The sequence below is a fragment of the Acinonyx jubatus genome, chromosome C1 (assembly GCF_027475565.1).
Source record: "Acinonyx jubatus isolate Ajub_Pintada_27869175 chromosome C1, VMU_Ajub_asm_v1.0, whole genome shotgun sequence".
Taxonomy (NCBI): Eukaryota; Metazoa; Chordata; class Mammalia; order Carnivora; family Felidae; genus Acinonyx; species Acinonyx jubatus.
Window position 1 is genome coordinate 52146212 of NC_069381.1, and position 17733 is coordinate 52163944.

Genomic DNA, 17733 nt, shown 5'->3' on the forward strand with positions numbered 1-17733 from the left:
ATGAGGAGGTGAAGGTCAGAAAGTTTCTTTCCTGCTTAAGGTTATTTTGAATTTCCAGCCCAAAGTTTTTATCTCTGAATCCTTTTCTACTCTAAGGGTAAGGGATAAACATCGACTAATTTAGTTTTAACAGGTACTAGAGTAATACTTTCCGTGTTACTTCATTTACTGTTCACAACAATTCTGTGAAATAGGTATTACTGGTCTCATTTTATAGATGAGTTCACGCAGAGAGGCTAAGTGCCTAATGAAAGTAACATAGATGATGACAAAGTCGGTCTTCAGAGGTTTCTGAATCTAAGACATACACTTCATTTATTCTGCCACACTGTCTCTAAAGTGTCTATAGATAGACAGATCTTAGATAGATAATCTATTCTAGATCTATTATATTCCTGTTATGGAAGATCCATCTGCTATGCCCTGTGGTAAACACTTTTCCATGTGATTTCTTTTTTTATGTTTATTTATTTTTGAGACAGAGACAGAGAGAGAGAGAGCAAGCAGGGGAGGGGAAGAGAGAGGGCAGCAGAGGATCTGAAGCAGGCTCTGCACCGACAGCAGAGAGCCCAAAGCAGGGCTCGAATTCACAAACTGTGAGATCATGACCTGAGCAGAAGTCAGATGCTCAACTGACTGATCCACCCAGATGCCCCTCCATGTGATTTCTTTCTCTCTGTCCATCCACTCGCAGACATGCAGACACAATTGTTACGAAAGCGACTGAGACTGAGTTCCAAAAACAAGAATGACTACAATGGTCTCCAGAGATGCCTGGCTTATACGTTTACCTGCCACTGTATATAAAGTGGGGAGTGCAAAGGCAGCACATCTAGCAAAGCTTCTGTGTCATTCCCCACCTTTCAGACCTCCTGCCTCCTTCCTACCTCTGTGAAACCAGAGAAATCCTACCATAAGAAAATGGGTGCCAAACAATAGCCATTGTCAAATTACTGGCAGTGCAGTGGACTTTCTAGAGTAGGAGGTATTACAGCAAGACCAACAGGGGAGGAGTCCTGGCTTTTGAGTTACTAGCCACATGTCCTGGGGCAAGTCACTTAACCACTCTGTCCCTCCGCTTCCTCACCTATAAAAATAGCCATAAGGATGGCACCTGCCTCATGGGATTGGTTGTGAGGATAAAATTAATGAGTTAATGAAAAGTACTTACAATGGTACCTGGCCCACAGCTAACATGATTTTGTGCTAGAGGACACTCAGTAAATATTAAAGCTGTTATGTTTATTATTCTCGATAAGCATATTTTACTCCTCCCCAAATCCCTCTGAGGGTTAACCCACAGCACAGTCCCAACACCCAGGTTTTGGTGCCCCTCCCTAACTTCATGTATTGAGTCTGTTTATGTAGGGAGAAGGCAATGTGATTTAGTTACTGCTATATCTCACTGAATAATAGGTTCCCAAGGCAGGTGCATGCAAGCAAGAATGATGTATAGTCTATTCTCTTTTATATGTACTAGGGAAGGCCACTGTTTAAAGAGACTTTCTGGGTTTCTCGACCACTCTAGTCATACTTCCCTTGCAGCATTTCTAACAACATATTGTAATTACCTTTTCTCTGTTTTCCTTACCCAACCATGAGCTCCTTAAAGGCAAAGGACATATCGTATTTAATTTTATATCCCCAGTACCTAGAATACTCCTTGGCAGTAGTAGCTTTTGTTTATTGACTTACTGAACAAGTGGGAAGATGAGTGAATGGATACATGGTTAATTCTATGTTAAGTAAATAATCATCTCTGAATTTTGTGTCAATCTGAATTTTCATACCTTGGATTTTTCTTAAAGCAAGATAGCCAATGAGGTTATTGGTGATCAGGGCATGCATTATGTAACCCCTCTAATTACTGCCCATAATTCTTGTGTTTGTTTTGTCAGTCAAATAATTTATTAACATATGCCCAAAGAATTTAAAGGTCAGACTCAAGTCCATTTTTAAGAAGTATGCTTCATGTCTTTCTATACATATTATATACTTTTCCTAGCAATGGCAGAGTAGATATATAAGATTTCAAAAATATACTTCACAGTGTTAGTACTCATAATTATTGGGTTCATATGAAATCATTTAAGAGGAATTCTTGGATTTCAAAAAAGCATCAGGTTATGCAGCGATGCTGTGCTTGAGGAAATTGTAGACACTTTCCAAAATAGATACTTCACTTTTGCAGATGAGTAGCAGTGAGGCCCAGACAGGACAATGATTTGCTCAAGGCCACACAGCTCATCAGAGACTGAGTCAGGTTCCCATGTTCTCAGGCCAGTGGCTTTGTGGACACTGGGACCAGGATTCTTAAGTGATGTTGATTCTGGAAGGCGCAGGAGTGGCCCTGTAAATCCAAACCAGCCAGGACAAGGGCATGATTTCTGGAACATCACATTGTGGTGGTTCTGGGCTAGCAGCCAATTGTAGAAGAGCCCTGTGACCCACATCAATGCCCTTAGGTGTATCTAGTCCTTTCACATGACGTTTAACTTTTAACATGTTAGAGAAATGCAGGTCTGCTGCTAAAGAGAGGCAAGATCAGAGGGAGACCCACACACATGCAAAGGCCTCATAATGTCCCTCTGCAATTTTTAAACACTTGAACTTTAAACTTTTAAACTTCAATAAATTATGTTGAAGGTTTGATAGAAACAAATTGTAATAAGCAATGGTTCCTTTTTTCTCCAGTGAATTTGTGTGTATAGAAGAATAGGAGGTCATTTTAAACTACGCAATGTAATATTATACAGGTTATTTGAACCAGGATGACTTTTGTTCTTTTCTATTTCTGTACCCAGATTCGAAGGGCTCCAAGGAGAAGAATAAAATGGAGATCTTGTACATACTGGTGCCAAGTGTTGCTATTCCTCTGGCCATTGCTTTTCTCTTCTTTTTTATCTGCGTCTGCCGCAATAACCAGAAGTCATCGTCACCGCCAGTCCAGAGGCAACCGAAACATGTCAGAGGTCAAAATGTGGAGATGTCAATGCTGAACGCATATAAACCCAAGGTAAAATCAGCAGTACAGAGCTGCATATATTCTATAGGCTTCAGGTTAAAGCAAAACTTATCACCCTCCCCAGCTTAGAAATCAAATGATCTACGATCAGAGTTGACAAGCTATAGAGTTCATTTTCAGCATAACTATCTATCTCTAACTGTATCCAAGGCAGCCGGAGCATTCTTTCGTCAGTGTGTGCACGTCAGTGTTGGGCCAGCCATGTGGCTGCCTTACCATCAAGTCTGGGCTAGAAAGAATCCTTAGGACATCATCTCTCCTAAGGATTCAGAATGTGAGCTATTTTTCAAAATTTCCAAGAAGGAAATACCATACTCTTCCAATGAACCTGAAAGAGATGAACAGAGAAAAAAAAAAAAAGCAAACAAACATGGTTTACTAACTTCACTATCAAAAAATCCTTTTATTGCACAGTAGTGTACGTAGACTATACACTTAAAAACGGTTAAGTTTTATGTGATGTGTCTTTTGCCACAACAACAAAACCTAAATCCTAACCCAGGAGTTAAGTTCGGTTAAATGCCTGACCTAAATCTGTTCCTCTTTGGTTTAAGTATATTTAAAGAGAAGTGTTGTCCTTCCTATAATCTTTGAATACTGTTTGATGATAGCCTACCTTAGCCTTCTCGTCTCTGTGATAAATCAATCCACTTCCTTTGTTTTTCCTCCTCATCTTTCAGCATGTGGGCTGCTCTAGGTCCTGGCAAGGAAGCCAGGGTCACCAGCCCTTACCTTAAATGGAGCGCACACACCACATCTTAAAGCTGAAACACAACAGAGGCTTTCTCTCCAGAAAGCCAGAACCTCAATCCCAGCCCTCTCACCAAAAAGATTTCATTTAAATAACTTAGAAAACTTCCAAAAAGCCCGTCTTTTCTTCTTATCCCAACTCCATAGGACATTCATTCACTCATTCTACAAATATTTGTCTTCTCTGTGGGTTAGTGGCCATATTATTCATTTGGCTTTCATAAAGAGAAGATGCATCACTTTAATAAAATTTTAGGGAAAAAAATGTCTTCATGCTCAAATTAACTAATTCTTTTAACTTGTAAGTAGATGTAGCTGCATATTGGGACTGACACATAGCCCTCATCTGATTGTAGTCTGCTGTGCAGTGGATTTTTTTAATTTAAAAAGTCTTAAAAATTTTTTTTCTATTGTAGTCCTATTTGTAGTCCTATAGAAACCTTGTTTCCTAAAGTTTTTGGATTTCTTAAATTTTAAAAATTCATTTTTAAGTAATCTGTCCCAAGCAAAACCACAGTTCTCTTAAGTGGGAATTTTTACCATTAAAAAAAAAAATGAAGAAAACATGAAGACCACAGGGTTTACTAAGTGGCTTGGGGGACAGGTAAAGGTGGAGGTTCAACTGTTTGTGACACCCTAGCTGCCAGCTAGTCAGCTTACATACATTACAGCATGTGATATAATGTCATATTTAATCCTTACATGATACTAGAAGAAAATAGAGGGGTAAGATTGATTGCATATTCGTGAAGAAATGCCTAGTTGACATTTTACATTTCCCATACTTCAAAGTTCCAGTGCAGTAGTCTTTATTCTGTAAGAGTCTTAGCCCATCATTTCTTTTTTTTTTTTTTCTTTTTTAGTGTTTATTTATTTTTGAGAGAGCGCAAGTTGGGGAGGGGCAGAAAGAGAAGGGGACAGAGGATCTGAAGCAGGCTCTGTGCTGGCAGCAGAGAACCCGGTGTGGGGCTTGAACTCTAGAACTGCAAGATCATGACCTGAGCTGAAGTCAGACACTCAACTGACTGAGCCACCCAGGCACCCCTCCCTGTCATTTCTGTTATTAAATGTTGAGAAACCTTAGAAATGCCAGAACTCTGGATGAGAGAGAGACCCGGATGGGGTTGGTCACTGTGCAAAAGCCACCATCCTGGAGGGGCAGGCTCCTCATTGCTATGGCAGGAACCATGGGAAGAGTCATTTCCATTTGGGAAAATTGTCAGTTTTGTAGGCCAGCCTCAATCTGCAACTCAGTTCCATTTTTAGCGAGGTCTGTTTTGCAAAGCATGACATCCAATAGGCATGATGGTTTGGATTTATGCAGTCTTTCAGATAAAGGTCTCAGAGAGCTTTCTGGCGTAAGTGGAGAAAGCTAATGTGGGTCACCTGATACAAATTGATACAAATCAAGAACTATACCAGGAACTTTCATAGTCATCATCTTATTTAATCCTCACAATGATTCTGTAAAATAGGAGTTATTATTCATACTGTACAACCAGAGTAAGTGAGATTCATACAGATTAAGTAACTTGTCCAAAATCAAAGAGCTAGAAATTGGAAGAGATGAAATGTGAACATAGGATTTTTCATGACTAAATAAAGTCCTTGCTCTTGCCTGACCCCATAATAACTTTTTCACGGAACAAATCGTGCTGGGAAGGGAGAGTGGGAGGGGGTCAGGCAAACAACTAAATATGATTCCATTTGGTCAGTTTGGGCTGAACACTAACCACAGGCATCACCCTGGCTTGTGATAAATCTTTAAGAGGCTTGTGTAACAGCCTCACGTCTGAATGATATAGCTCCAATCCTGCCAAAGGCATGTGAAATTTGGCCAGAGCAGTAATAGTCCTCTACCCTTTGTGGTTGTAGAGACAAATGTGAAATATACTGGGCCCGATTTTCCCAAAGACTTGGTGAAGTAAACATTGTTTTCATCATTTCTGAAGTGTCCCTTGCAAAATCTGCCAGTGCCAAGATTTCTCCAACCCAGGGCTTAAAATTCAGCCTTAAACGTCCCTCAAGTAATTCTGAACCACACTGGATGTAGGAATGGCTCAAGAATATTTGACTGGGTTGAGGAGGGGGAAAGGAGACAACAAAAACAAATGCTAGCTCTCTTTGTCTTACTCTCTTAAGAGATTTGGCTCCAATCAAATTTGAATTATTCTGTTGTTTGTTTTGGTTCTTACTGAGTGCCTTTCCTGGAAAAAGCACAAAGGACTTTGTAGACCTTAAAGAAAATTCCTAACTGTAAACAGTCAATCTCTAAAAGTGCTTTGAAAGGTCACTGACACATAAATAATACATGTACCTATAAAATCTAGAAGGAAAGAACACATAATAAAAGAAAAGAAAAAAGGAAGGAAGGAAGGAAGGAAGGAAGGAAGGAAGGAAGGAAGGAAGGAAGGAAAAGAAAGAAAGAAGTCCTGAAAACAAACACCCTACCAGAGTAAAATCAAAAGGATATTTGGAGGCTGAGATGTAAAAGAATGAAGCATGGAAACTGGTCTGCCCAAGCCTTATTCTTATTTCTCCTCCGTCAATTCAAAAGTCCAAGACTCCAGGGTTTTTATGGATCCAAATGAATATGGCCTTCGGGGTTTAAATGGTTTCCATCTTTCTCCACTTGCTGAGCTGCTAAACCCCTCCCCACCCACACACACACACTTTTGGATTAAGAAGAAGCTCCTCAGGGAGATTACAAACCCATACCCTCCAGAGGGGACAACAGCAGTCAAGGACAAACTGGTTGACAGACCTGGCTTGAGTCTCTAGAGAGGCAGGTGAAGCAATTGGAAGTTAGACCTCAAGGAGGTTTGAGTTTCTTTCTGACCTGTGGGGAAAGCAAGCCACTGGACCAGAGAGGCACCTCCACTCTGAGTTGTGCACAGTCAGAAGATGGGGACGCCCCTATGGCTCCACCTGCAGTTGCCCCATGGCCCTGAGAAGTCACTTGGCCTGAGTGTCACTTTTCTCAGCAGTTCTGAGAATGAAATAGACCCTGTTCATATAAGTTACTGTCAGTTTGTTTTCTTTTTATTTTGGTAAGCAGATTTCAAGCCGTGCAGTTGGATAAGATAACCTGTCTTTTCCATCTTTAAAATTCCCTGATGAGTATTCTAGTGATGCATGAACTAAGTAGGATCTTTCTACATTGAATTACAAATTTTACAATGCGAGTGGGTGTTTTTTTAAAGTACTGTGGAAAATGAACCTTCTCCAAGAAGCCTGGGAAACCCTAATTTCCCTTCTCCTGGATTCTTTTCCTTTGCCTCTCCCTCCAACTCCCCAACTGTCACGTGTCTGAAAAACAGGGCATTGTCAGTAAGGGGAAAAAGCTGTGGAGCAGTCTCCTTGGGGAGTGAGGAAGGTGGCCCAGCCTCCCACTCAAGCACAGTGGCAGGGATGGGGGGGGCGGCGGTTCTGTCTGTGAGACATGTGACTCACCTACGTGGGACTCTGGTGCATAGATGGGTCGAGAGATGGAGGAGTTTGAGAATAGAGGATAAGGAACAGTGGGTCGGGCTTGGGGGGGGCCACAGCCAAGGCCTTGGGTCAGACTTCTGCAGCTGAATAGGCCTTGGTCAGACTCCTGAATAGGCCTTGGGTCAGACTCCTGCAGCTCCTGGCTGGCTGGTATCAGGAACACTTGGAGAAAGCAAGATTTGCCTAGCTTTCTGAAGTTGGTGGCTCTGTTTTCTCAGTTTACCCTCATCTCTTGCCAGCTTCTCTGTTTCTTCACTTCCAGGAAGTTCCTCTCTCCTTTTCCTTTCCAGCCAAAGTAGTTGCTGAATGTACTGACACTTGATTATATTCTCTAGGCCTGTCCCTTTTGCCAACAACATACTTCCATCTAGAAAGCCCTACTATGGCCTGGCTACCCCTTTTGAGCCCCTGACCTTACCCAGTGTCACCACACTTGGTGCTAAAATGTCCTCGAAAACTTTTTCACTCAGTCCTTAAAGCTTTTGTCTCCCCGGACATCTGATCTCATCATTCTATTGACAGGGCCCTCTACGGAATCACCAGTGATGTAATTCAACCCAACGGCCTTTTCCAAGTCTTTATCCTCTTTAATTTCCCTGAAGCATTGGACATTCTGAACGACCATCTTGAAATACTTTTTCTCTTGGCTTTCCTCCTATCCCCTCTGTTTCCTTCACTGGTTCCTCCAGTTCCTCTTTACTTCTCTCCCTCTTCCCCCTCCTCTCTCTCTCTCTTTCTCTCTCTCTCTCTATCTCTCTCTATCTTCCTCTTATGCTGATTTCATCCTCTGGCATTGCTTTAGTTCCCACTTGATATACATTCCCTAATCTAGAAGGACACATCTCAAGCTATAGAATCCTTGCTCCCAGCACCTAAGGATCCATAATCTCCAGGCCTAACATACCTTTACAACCACATTTTTTTTAGTCTATTTCCAGGAGGTAGTTTGTTATACTCCAAAGGGCAAGGACTGAGAGGAGAGAGATGATTATAAATCTGTGTTTCATTGATTACTGGCCATGAGATCTTAAGCAAATTATCTGAACCTTTGTTTTCTCACTTGTAAAACAAGGATACAAATAGGGGTGCCTGGGTGGCTCAGTTGGTTAAGCGTCTGGTTAAAGATCTGACTCTTGATTTTGGCTCAGGTCATGGTCTCACAATTCATGAGTTCGAGCCCCATGTCTGGCTCTGTGCTGACAGTGCAAAGTCTACTTGGAATTCTGTCTCTCCCTCTCTCTCTGCCCTTCTCCCCCTACACCTCTCTCTAAAAATAAATAAATAAACTTTAAAACAAAGCAAAACAAAATTTAAAAAACACAAGGATACAAAGAGTACTTAGAGATTTTTCTTTTTCTTATTTGGAGGTTCTAGCCAGGGAGCACAGCTTCTTATATACCCTTGACCAAAGAACAGTCCTGCTCTATTGGGGAAGGTCATCTTCTTTGGCCAAGCAGGCAGCTTCAGGAGGGATGTTCATGGAGTGGTGAGGGAGGAAGGGGATACCCGCTAGGCAGTCCGATCAGCCAAATCAACCCTGGCGATCAATGGGGTGACAGATGTTGCAGGCAGATCACTCTCACATCTGATATTTTTGACAATTTGAGATAGTGTGTCTGGCACTTCACTGGAACCTGATTTCTAGAAGTTACTATTATTTTGGTACAGTGATGATACAAACAGCCACAAATATTTCAGTCAACTATCAAATGCTGTGCACAGGATAATGTGGGTTGGGAGGAAGCTATAGGACCCAGCAGCCCACAGCATTAGCTGGGTGAGGAGACAGGCAGGGGAAGCACAGCAAAGATACTAAAGGTAGCTCTTTGGACAGTTCTGGTATTCCATTCCAATTGAGTTAGCATAAATCCCCTGCCCCACACACCCTGTTGACACCCTGGATAAAATCCGTCAGGGTGGAGAGGGTTTGATGGTTAGGGCTGGGAGGCTTCCAGTACAGAGCTTCAGCTTCAAGCTACATCTGTAGAAACTTTACTTGTGGGGAGGATGAGTATTAGAAGTGGATATATTATAAGTGGTATTGCCAATAAGCTAAAGTACATTACAGACATTATCTCAATGGAATCTCCATTATGACCTTATGAAGTAGGTGCTGATTTAAGCCTGATTTGGGAGTAAGAAAAGTGAGTCTTCATGCCACTATTAAGTGGCAGAGCCAAAATTTGAACCCAGGTCTGCCCAGGTCCAGAGCCCACGTTCTTCCCCATTTCACTAGACTGCCGTAACTTTCAGGTGGACCAAAACACATGAGCTCAAGTTATGAGCACTTGGTGGCTCAAGCTGACATTGAAATTACTAGCCTCTGTTCTGCCTGTTTCCAGGCAGGATAGAAGCTCTCCCACTGACATGGTCAAGTAGCCACCACAGAATCAACCCTGGTCACCACCAGACATTCAAAGTAACCATCAGAAAGTTACATCGTACAGAAAAGAACTGCTTCTGAAGTTAAATCACTTCCAGAGAAGTGCAGCTGAACTCTGGGCCAATGTGGCAAACTGTTGGTTGAAACTCCCTCCAGAATTTGGTGGCACTTAGCTGGAAGGCACTTAGTTCGACTGTAGTCTTTGAGAATGTCCATAACCTCCCAAAATGAATGCCTGTGGCCTTTAAGTTTTTAAAACATAATCACTTCCATTTAGGAGTAGAGTCCATTCCTTTACAGTTCGAACACTGCTTACCTCAGAACCAGGGAAATGCACAAGAATGGAAAATAGGCTTTGGAGTCAAGCAAGTTCTGTCAACAGTTAAGTCCAGATACTAAGAAACCTCTATTTTATATGTTCTCCAGGGCTCTTGTGCCCAGCTCAGGCAAAGGCTGCTGTGGAAAGGGTTTCTTCACTTGTCCCAGTCAACTAATGAGGACAACAGAGAATCAACAGGAGTAAGATCTAGATCAGAGACCGAGAGCAACTATACCTTGACATTCCAGTCTTCTACCAGTGCGCTTTATGCTTTTAAAATGGTGAAGCCCTTTAAGGATCAAAATGAAAATTGCCAGTTATTGCTGGGAGAATGCTCCAGGTTTGGAGCAGACGGAGTTGAATTTGCATCTTGGCATCACCACTTAATAGGTGTGCTTCTTAAGCAACCTCTTAATTTCTTGATCCATAAAATGGGGACATCACAGTATGAATCTCATGGGATAGTGATGAAGATGAAACAAGCTGATGCACGAAGCACCTAGAGAAGTCACCGGGAAGACAGACTCTGCTGTCCAACATACAACCTACCAGCTGTGCAATCACTCTCTTTCTCATATTTTCCACCTGCAAAATGGGGGTAATAGGCAGAGTGACCAATTTCATGGGGTTGCTGTAAGGGTCAAAGGGGTTAATATGTACAAAGTACTTAACAGCCTAACATATAAGCGCTCCAAAATCAGCTCATAGGCCTTATTATGGTCTCAGTGTCTGTCACAGGACACGTATTCAATCTATGGTAGCTATTGTTAAACTCAAGATTACAGACATGTACGACAAGAGCTGTCTTTACTCTTCATGCTTCTTGCATGGGTCCTCATATGCTATTCTATATGTATACTCTTTGGTATATAGCATATACAGTATCAGTTGACTGACTGATACAACCAGCTATGAAAAAAGATCCCCCGCCACAGGCTGCACATGAAAATAGAATAAACTGGTGACATAGCCCAAGCGATAGAGTGATTTAATTTCAAAGCCTTGAATCTCATTAAGATAGTAGCAGAATACAAATACAGTAAACACCAGTCAGTGGTCCTTATCTTTTCTTTAGCTGGCATTTCCAAAGCATCTTCTGAAGCAAAGTATTAGTTTCTCTGGCTTCTATAAGTCAAAATTGCTCAACCAGGTTCTTCAGACACATTGTGGTCATTCATCATGCAAGGAGTAGAGATCCAGACTGCTAGTGATTGTCTGACCTAGAAAGCCATATCCTGCTGGTTCTTGAAGTGAAGCCTTCAGTTCAGGAGCATCCTCATCACCTGAATGTGTCAGAAATGCAGGACCTCAGACCTACAGAATCAGAAACTCTGGAAGTGGGGCCCAGCAATCTGTGTTTTAACAAGCCTTCCAGGGGCTTCCAATGCCTGCTCTGAATTAGACTATGCTGATATAGTCTACATCAGAGATGATATTAGAGAGCAAGCAAGTCCCCAAGGAATATCGATCTCATGGAGAACTTTGCTTAAAAAAAAAAAAAGAAAGGACCTGCTAATGTCCTATTACCCCAAATCCCCCTCTAATTTTAATGAGGCTGAGGAAAAATGCCACTGTATTCAATCCATTGTAGCTCATCTCCTCAAGATACTTGGGTCTGGCTAGAATCAGCAAATGTATAGCAAATGAGATTTGTAAAAGGGCGTGGGAAAGGAACCACTACAAGGATGGCAGGGACTACAGGGGATGGTTTGAGTCAATTGTATGAATACAACTTCAGTTCTTTTTTAGTATCTGCCGTTGGAGCCACCTTCCTGTCCTGGAGAACCACTCTGGGTTCTGTTTCCCTCCCCCTCATGTCACTCAGCTTTTTATCTGTGTCCAACTTCAAGTTGGGCTCAAAAGTAGAGCATTCATACCCTGTTCAGGTTAGAAGCCCGAAGTCGCAAATCTGTGGATCCCTGCTGCACGCAAATGTCGTCCATCACGAAATCCTCCCCCTCTTCCTACAGCCATCACTTATGTAGAGTGGGCAGGAAATGGCAGGTTAGTCATAAGCTTTGTCACCCAGAGGAATCCTTTGAAATGTATTATCACCTAAGGTGTAACTGCTCAAAGGTGGAAAGAGATAAAGTCATTGAGTCTGTCCTCCTTATCCATCTACCACCTATATAATTACAATGTAAAAAAAAAAAAAAAACCCTACTCCTGGTTCATTGCTTTCATATCCAAAGGTAATAGATCTAAAAGCATCACATGTCCCCACTTAGTATTTGTCACTCAGGTGAAGGAAGCCACCAACATCAGCCTGGCCTCCATCGGCTGGTTAGACAGGACCACAAGAGTCACATCTGACTCACATCTAAATGACTGTCATCTAAAAAGTTCTCCCTTCTTTCTCCTCCTGCGAAGAGCTCATTCAAACCCTGAGTTGCTGTTCAAAAATTTCTAAGGAAAGAAGCAGATTCGGATTTTAGAATAACTTATCAACTTCTACATCAACTTTGATTTTTCCTCCTCCTCTCCCTCCCCCCCAAATTATAGAATTTTTAAAACCTCAGTGAGGCAGATGTGTGTTTACTTTGAGAAGCAAAAATGTTAACATTTAAACTGAAAGCCTGTTTCAGTTTTAAGGTACTTAATTGCCTTACAGCATATAATAAACTGAGCCCATCTTGTCATTCAACTAATGGAAGGAGTGATAAAGAGATAGGAGCCCAGGACCCTATTCATTTCAGTTTTCCTTTGTACTTAGTTTACTTTGGCACTGTGCCTTATGTGTATTTTACACTTCTTTACATTTTGTACATCCCTGTATGACAAATACTTGTCAAACAAAAACTAAACAGATTTATAACCCCTTAACTTGAAATGAGCCAAAATTGAGCTGCCAAAACTTTATGACTTCATTTTCTTTCATAGTTTTCCACGACATTGGGTTCAAACAGACAAACCCCACTTGAGGTCAAGCAGAGGTCATTTCACTTTCATTACTAAAATATAATTTACAATATGCCAGACCTAAACAAGTTTAGCCTAAAGGGTTTGTATAATGTAAACCATCTGTTCCTCAACAATACAGCTAATTTCCTGCCGTCACTGTAGGGTCTACTGACTGCTTCTTTAAGAGTTTTTATGATTTTTTAACTAGTTCAGGATTTATGTAAAATTTGAAAATGAGTCTATAGTTAAGACACATTTGTACCAAGTAACCTGAGCATTTTAAAAATGCAAATCACTGTGTAAATTGTTCCCCTGAAACTAAACTCTGAGCAGTTTTTCTGGTAACTTCTAGGCCGGCTGCCGCACAGGTGTTCCCAAGAAAGGTTTTGTGAAATCTGCCATTTTAGTTGCTTTCTGTGCTTCTTTCCAAAGGGAATCCCCAAATTTGGTTATGACAAGCCCTGGTGAACTGTTCCTTCCTTCTATAGGCTAGAGAGGAGCTGGGACTCTGTGCCATATGGCCCACCGGGTATGGGTGGGATCTGAGAAGACACACTTAGGGTCAAAATGTGCTCTCATGTGTCTGAACAGAGGAAAAGAACAATTAGAAGTCCATAGAGCGACCACACACTGAAGGCTGACCTCACAGCTCTGTGAGGTGTCAGGCCCCAGGCTAAGCCTCCAGAGGCCTTCTGTGTCAAACTGGGATTGCCCACCAACAGGCTTCTCTGATTTCAGAAAGAAATGGTGTGGCCCAAAACAGAAGGGCTTGCAGTGCAAGTGTGGTTCTTTTGGCTCTTCTGAAAATTCTTGATGCTTTTCAAGCCTCTTTCTCCATGTGCAAAATGCTAAGAGTAAGAGTTCTTTTTCCAAAGGCAAATAGCAGAGAACTAATTTGCTTACCTCAGTGCAGGGGAACGCAGCCCGTCTTAGCTGTGAAGCCCCAGGGGCTATGTGTCAGGCCGATGCCAAGGTCCTGTCCACCCATCTTCTCCAGACCCCAGAATCCTGGCCAGCTTGTTTCCTTGTCCCATCTGCCACCATCTACTCTTCCACGTGGGTTCTTGCTCCCTCTACCCATATGCATCTCCCAGAATCCTAGAGGAGCAGGCCACATGTCACTCAAATTGTACCCACCTTCGGGCTCCAAAACAAATTCTCTGTTTTGAGATTGAAGATTTTTAAGATTTTAAGGTGTTTTTTTGTTTTTACTAATAACTACACGCAAACAGGAAAAGATTAATAGGAGGAAATGTAATGCATTTTTTATTTATTTTAGTGTTTATTAATTTTGAGAGAGAGAGAGAGAGCATGTGAGCAGGGGAGAGGGGCAGAGAGAGAGGGAGAAAGAATCCCAAGCAGGCTCCACACTCAGTCTGGAGCACAATGCAAGGCTTGATCTCACAACCTGAGATCATGACCTGAGCTGAAATCAAGAGTTGGATGCTCACCTGATTGAGCCATCCGGGTGCCCCAAATGCATTATGAAAAGAACAACAGGGACGCCTGGGTGGCTCAGTCGGTTAAGCGTCTGACTTTGGCTTAGTTCATGATCTCACAGTTCGTGGTTTGAGCCCCGCACTGGGCTCTGTGCTGACAGCTCAGAGCCTGGAGCCTGCTTCGGATTCTATGTCTCCCTCTCTCTCTCTGCCCCTCCTGCACTGGTGCTATGTCTCTCTGTCTCTCAAGAGTGAATAAATGTAAATAAATAAATAAATAAATAAATACATACATACATACATACCACAACATAAAGGGAATTATAGAACACTGGCTAGAAGTATTTAAGGCTATAAATGGATATAAGTCATTTGCATTTACCTCACTTACTGGATTTCTTCCACAATAAGTATAATAAGATTGATTTAAGATTACTTACTAGGTGGAAATTACTTTCATACATTGTTGCATTTAATCCCTACTGTAACTATGTAAATTGCATATCATTTCATGGATATGGAAATAGAGGTTCAGAAAAGTTCAGAAACTCGCTCAACGTCAACCACCTAAGATATAGGACCTACCCCCACAGGATTATTGTCATGAATGAGTTAATATTTGTTAAGTGCTTAGGACAGTATCTAGCATTTAGTAAATGTTATACAATTATTAACTAATATTAATAGAAAACAACATGTCCAAGGTGCAAATTCAGATTGGTATGATTCCAAAGGCCACACAGTTTGAATATACTGCACTTCCTATGGATTAGTTCCAGCAGGGGCAGGAAAAGGTAGTAGTCCTAATACCTAATACTCCTTGAGTTTAGTTATGAATTCCTATTTTCCCTCAAAATTTTTTATTGTTCAGTCCCATACCCTTCTCTCTTACCAAAGGTTGGAGATCCTGTTTAGGTCCAAAAGTAACACCTACTATGCCATTCAGGGGACCTTCACATAAATTGGACTCAATTAGAGCATTAGGAAAAATTGTGATAGAAATCCCAACATCATGCAGGAAAAATTCACCTTGGGTTGGTCTTCCCACGAAAGCAAAATCATCTCAAGGGAGTCTGGGTGGCTCAGTCCATTGAGCATCTGACTCTTGATTTTGGCTGAGTCCCAGAGTTGTGGGATAGAGCCCCGCATCAGGCTCCACACCGAGCATGGAGCCTGCTTAAGATTCTCCCTCTCTCTCACTCTCTCTCTCTCTCTCTCTGTCTACCCTTCTCCTCCACTTGCACTCTCTCTGTCTAATATAAATGTATGTAAGCCAATTTGACAATAAATTATATTAAAAATAATAAAAGAAAATAAAATAAATGAAATGAAAATTTTTTTTAAAAAGCAAATCAGTTTCTCAAGAAATATGCAAATAAACATGAATATATTCATTCTTTTTCACCCCTTTCACAAAAGCAGCATGCAGCATTAACTATTCTTTTGCTTTTTATTTATTTTTAATTTTCTTAATGTTTCTTTTGGGGGGGGTGGTGAGGAGCAGAGAGAGAGGGAGACACAGAATCCAAAGCAGGCTCCAGGCTCTGAACTGTCAGCACAGAGCCTGACATGGGGCTCAATCCTATGAACCATGAGATCATGACCTGAGCTGAAATCTGACACTTAACCGACTGAGCCACCCAGGTGCCCTGCTTTTTATTTTTGACTTAGCAATAAGATTTGGAGATCTTTCCATATCAACATGTAGAAAATGTGTTCGTTCTTAAATTATGTAATATTCTATTATTGGCTTTGCCATAATTAATATAACCAGTCTCCTCTAGGTAGACATTGAGGCTGTTTCTAATTCTTTGTTCCTGCAATACTATAATGAATAGGACTGGATCAATAAGTAAGTTTTAATTTACTGCATGTTTAAAGCAATGTGGTACCATTACTTTAAGCAGAAGTAACTTTCCTGTAAGACATTTCCAAATACAAACCCCTTGAGATCTGCTTTAATGAATAAATGAGACATATTTATAATAGGAAATATTATTTACATGGGCAAATTAATGTTTCAAAATTCTCAATTTTATTTCATCCTCTTAAGTGAGTATTTTCCTACATGTTTATTTACACTTATATAATTAGGTTAATGGGCATTTTGCCCTGGAAAATCAGCCTTGAACAGAGCTAATCATCATGAATTTTAAATTAATACAATTTGGATTAGAGAAATATTTTTACTTCGTTTTCTAAACTGTTGTTTTAAACTCTGCACAGAGAGCTCTGAATTCCATATGTATTTGCCACATTGCCACCTTTAATTGGAATACTCAGAGCAATCATCTTTTTCTAAAATATTTGAAGTGCAGAGATTATTTTTAAAATCAGTTTATGTATTGGGGCGCCTGGGTGGCTCAGTTGGTTAAGCGTCCAACTTCGGCTCAGGTCATGATCTCGTGGTTTGTGAGTTTGAGCCCCGTGTCAGGCTCTGTGCTGACAGCTCAGAGAGACTGTTTCAGATTCTGTGTCTCCCTCTCTCTCTCTGACCCTCTCCCATTCTTGCTGTGTCTCTCTCTGCCTCAAAAATAAACGTTAGAAAATTTTTTTTAATCAGTTTATGTACAAATGCATTCCTTTTATGATCTTTTTCTTAATAAATTCATCTCAAAGTCAGGCTAGATTTGAGGTGAATTTCAAATATTACAGCCACGATCAAATGTCACAATTTAGTATTTTCATTGTGAGCTAGATCCTTTTTCCTGTCTGTCTTAAGGTCAATTAGTAAACAACCCACTTGTGAAGCTGTAAGGTTATCAATTGGTATGAAGGGCAAATGCCTCCCTTCAAGGAAATGAAATGTGATTGAGAGGACAAAATATTCATAAAAAGAACAGCAACAGCAAGGTAATACCTAAAAGTTAAATAGCCCTTGTCGTGTGCCAGGCATCATGTTGAGTACTTTAAAAATGTTAATCTATTAGAAATTCATAGGAACCCTATAAGATAAGTGCAATTATTATCAATTATTATCATCCCATTTTACAGATGAAGGAATTGAGGTAGAGGATGATTAAATACTGTACCTAGCGTCACACAGCTGGTAAGTGGGAAAGGCAGGATTCAAACTCTAATTGTCTGACTGTGGAGGCCATGCATGTAACCAGCCCCCACACTGCCTCTTGCATGTGGTGGCCTTCAGACACTAAAGCAAAGGAAGCCAGAGGATGCAAAGATCATAGTGGTCACGAAGAGTTTCAGAAGGAAAACTCTGATGAGCAGAGAGGACTGGATTCCAAAGCTCCCTACCTCTACTGGGAGCGCTCAGGAGGACAGCCTTTCATTGTGGTTTCTATGGCTTTTCCCACAATAAATATCCTAAGAATAAGGAAGCATTGCAGGAACAGAGGTATTAGGCAAGAATGGCCATGGTGTTTAAGGGTGGTCACTGAGCAGACCTATTTAAATAATGTGATGC

At 41.2% G+C, this 17733-nt stretch overlaps 1 protein-coding gene across 2 annotated transcripts in view; it reads left to right on the plus strand.

Moving 5' to 3' along the window:
• Positions 1-17733, plus strand: part of ROR1 (receptor tyrosine kinase like orphan receptor 1) — a 466977-nt gene that overhangs the window by 444185 nt on the left and 5059 nt on the right. For both annotated transcript variants that reach the window (XM_053214186.1, XM_027058998.2), the window contains one exon: positions 2805-3016. In XM_053214186.1, coding sequence (XP_053070161.1) covers positions 2805-3016 — 212 coding nt within the window. The remainder of the gene's footprint in view (positions 1-2804; positions 3017-17733) is intronic.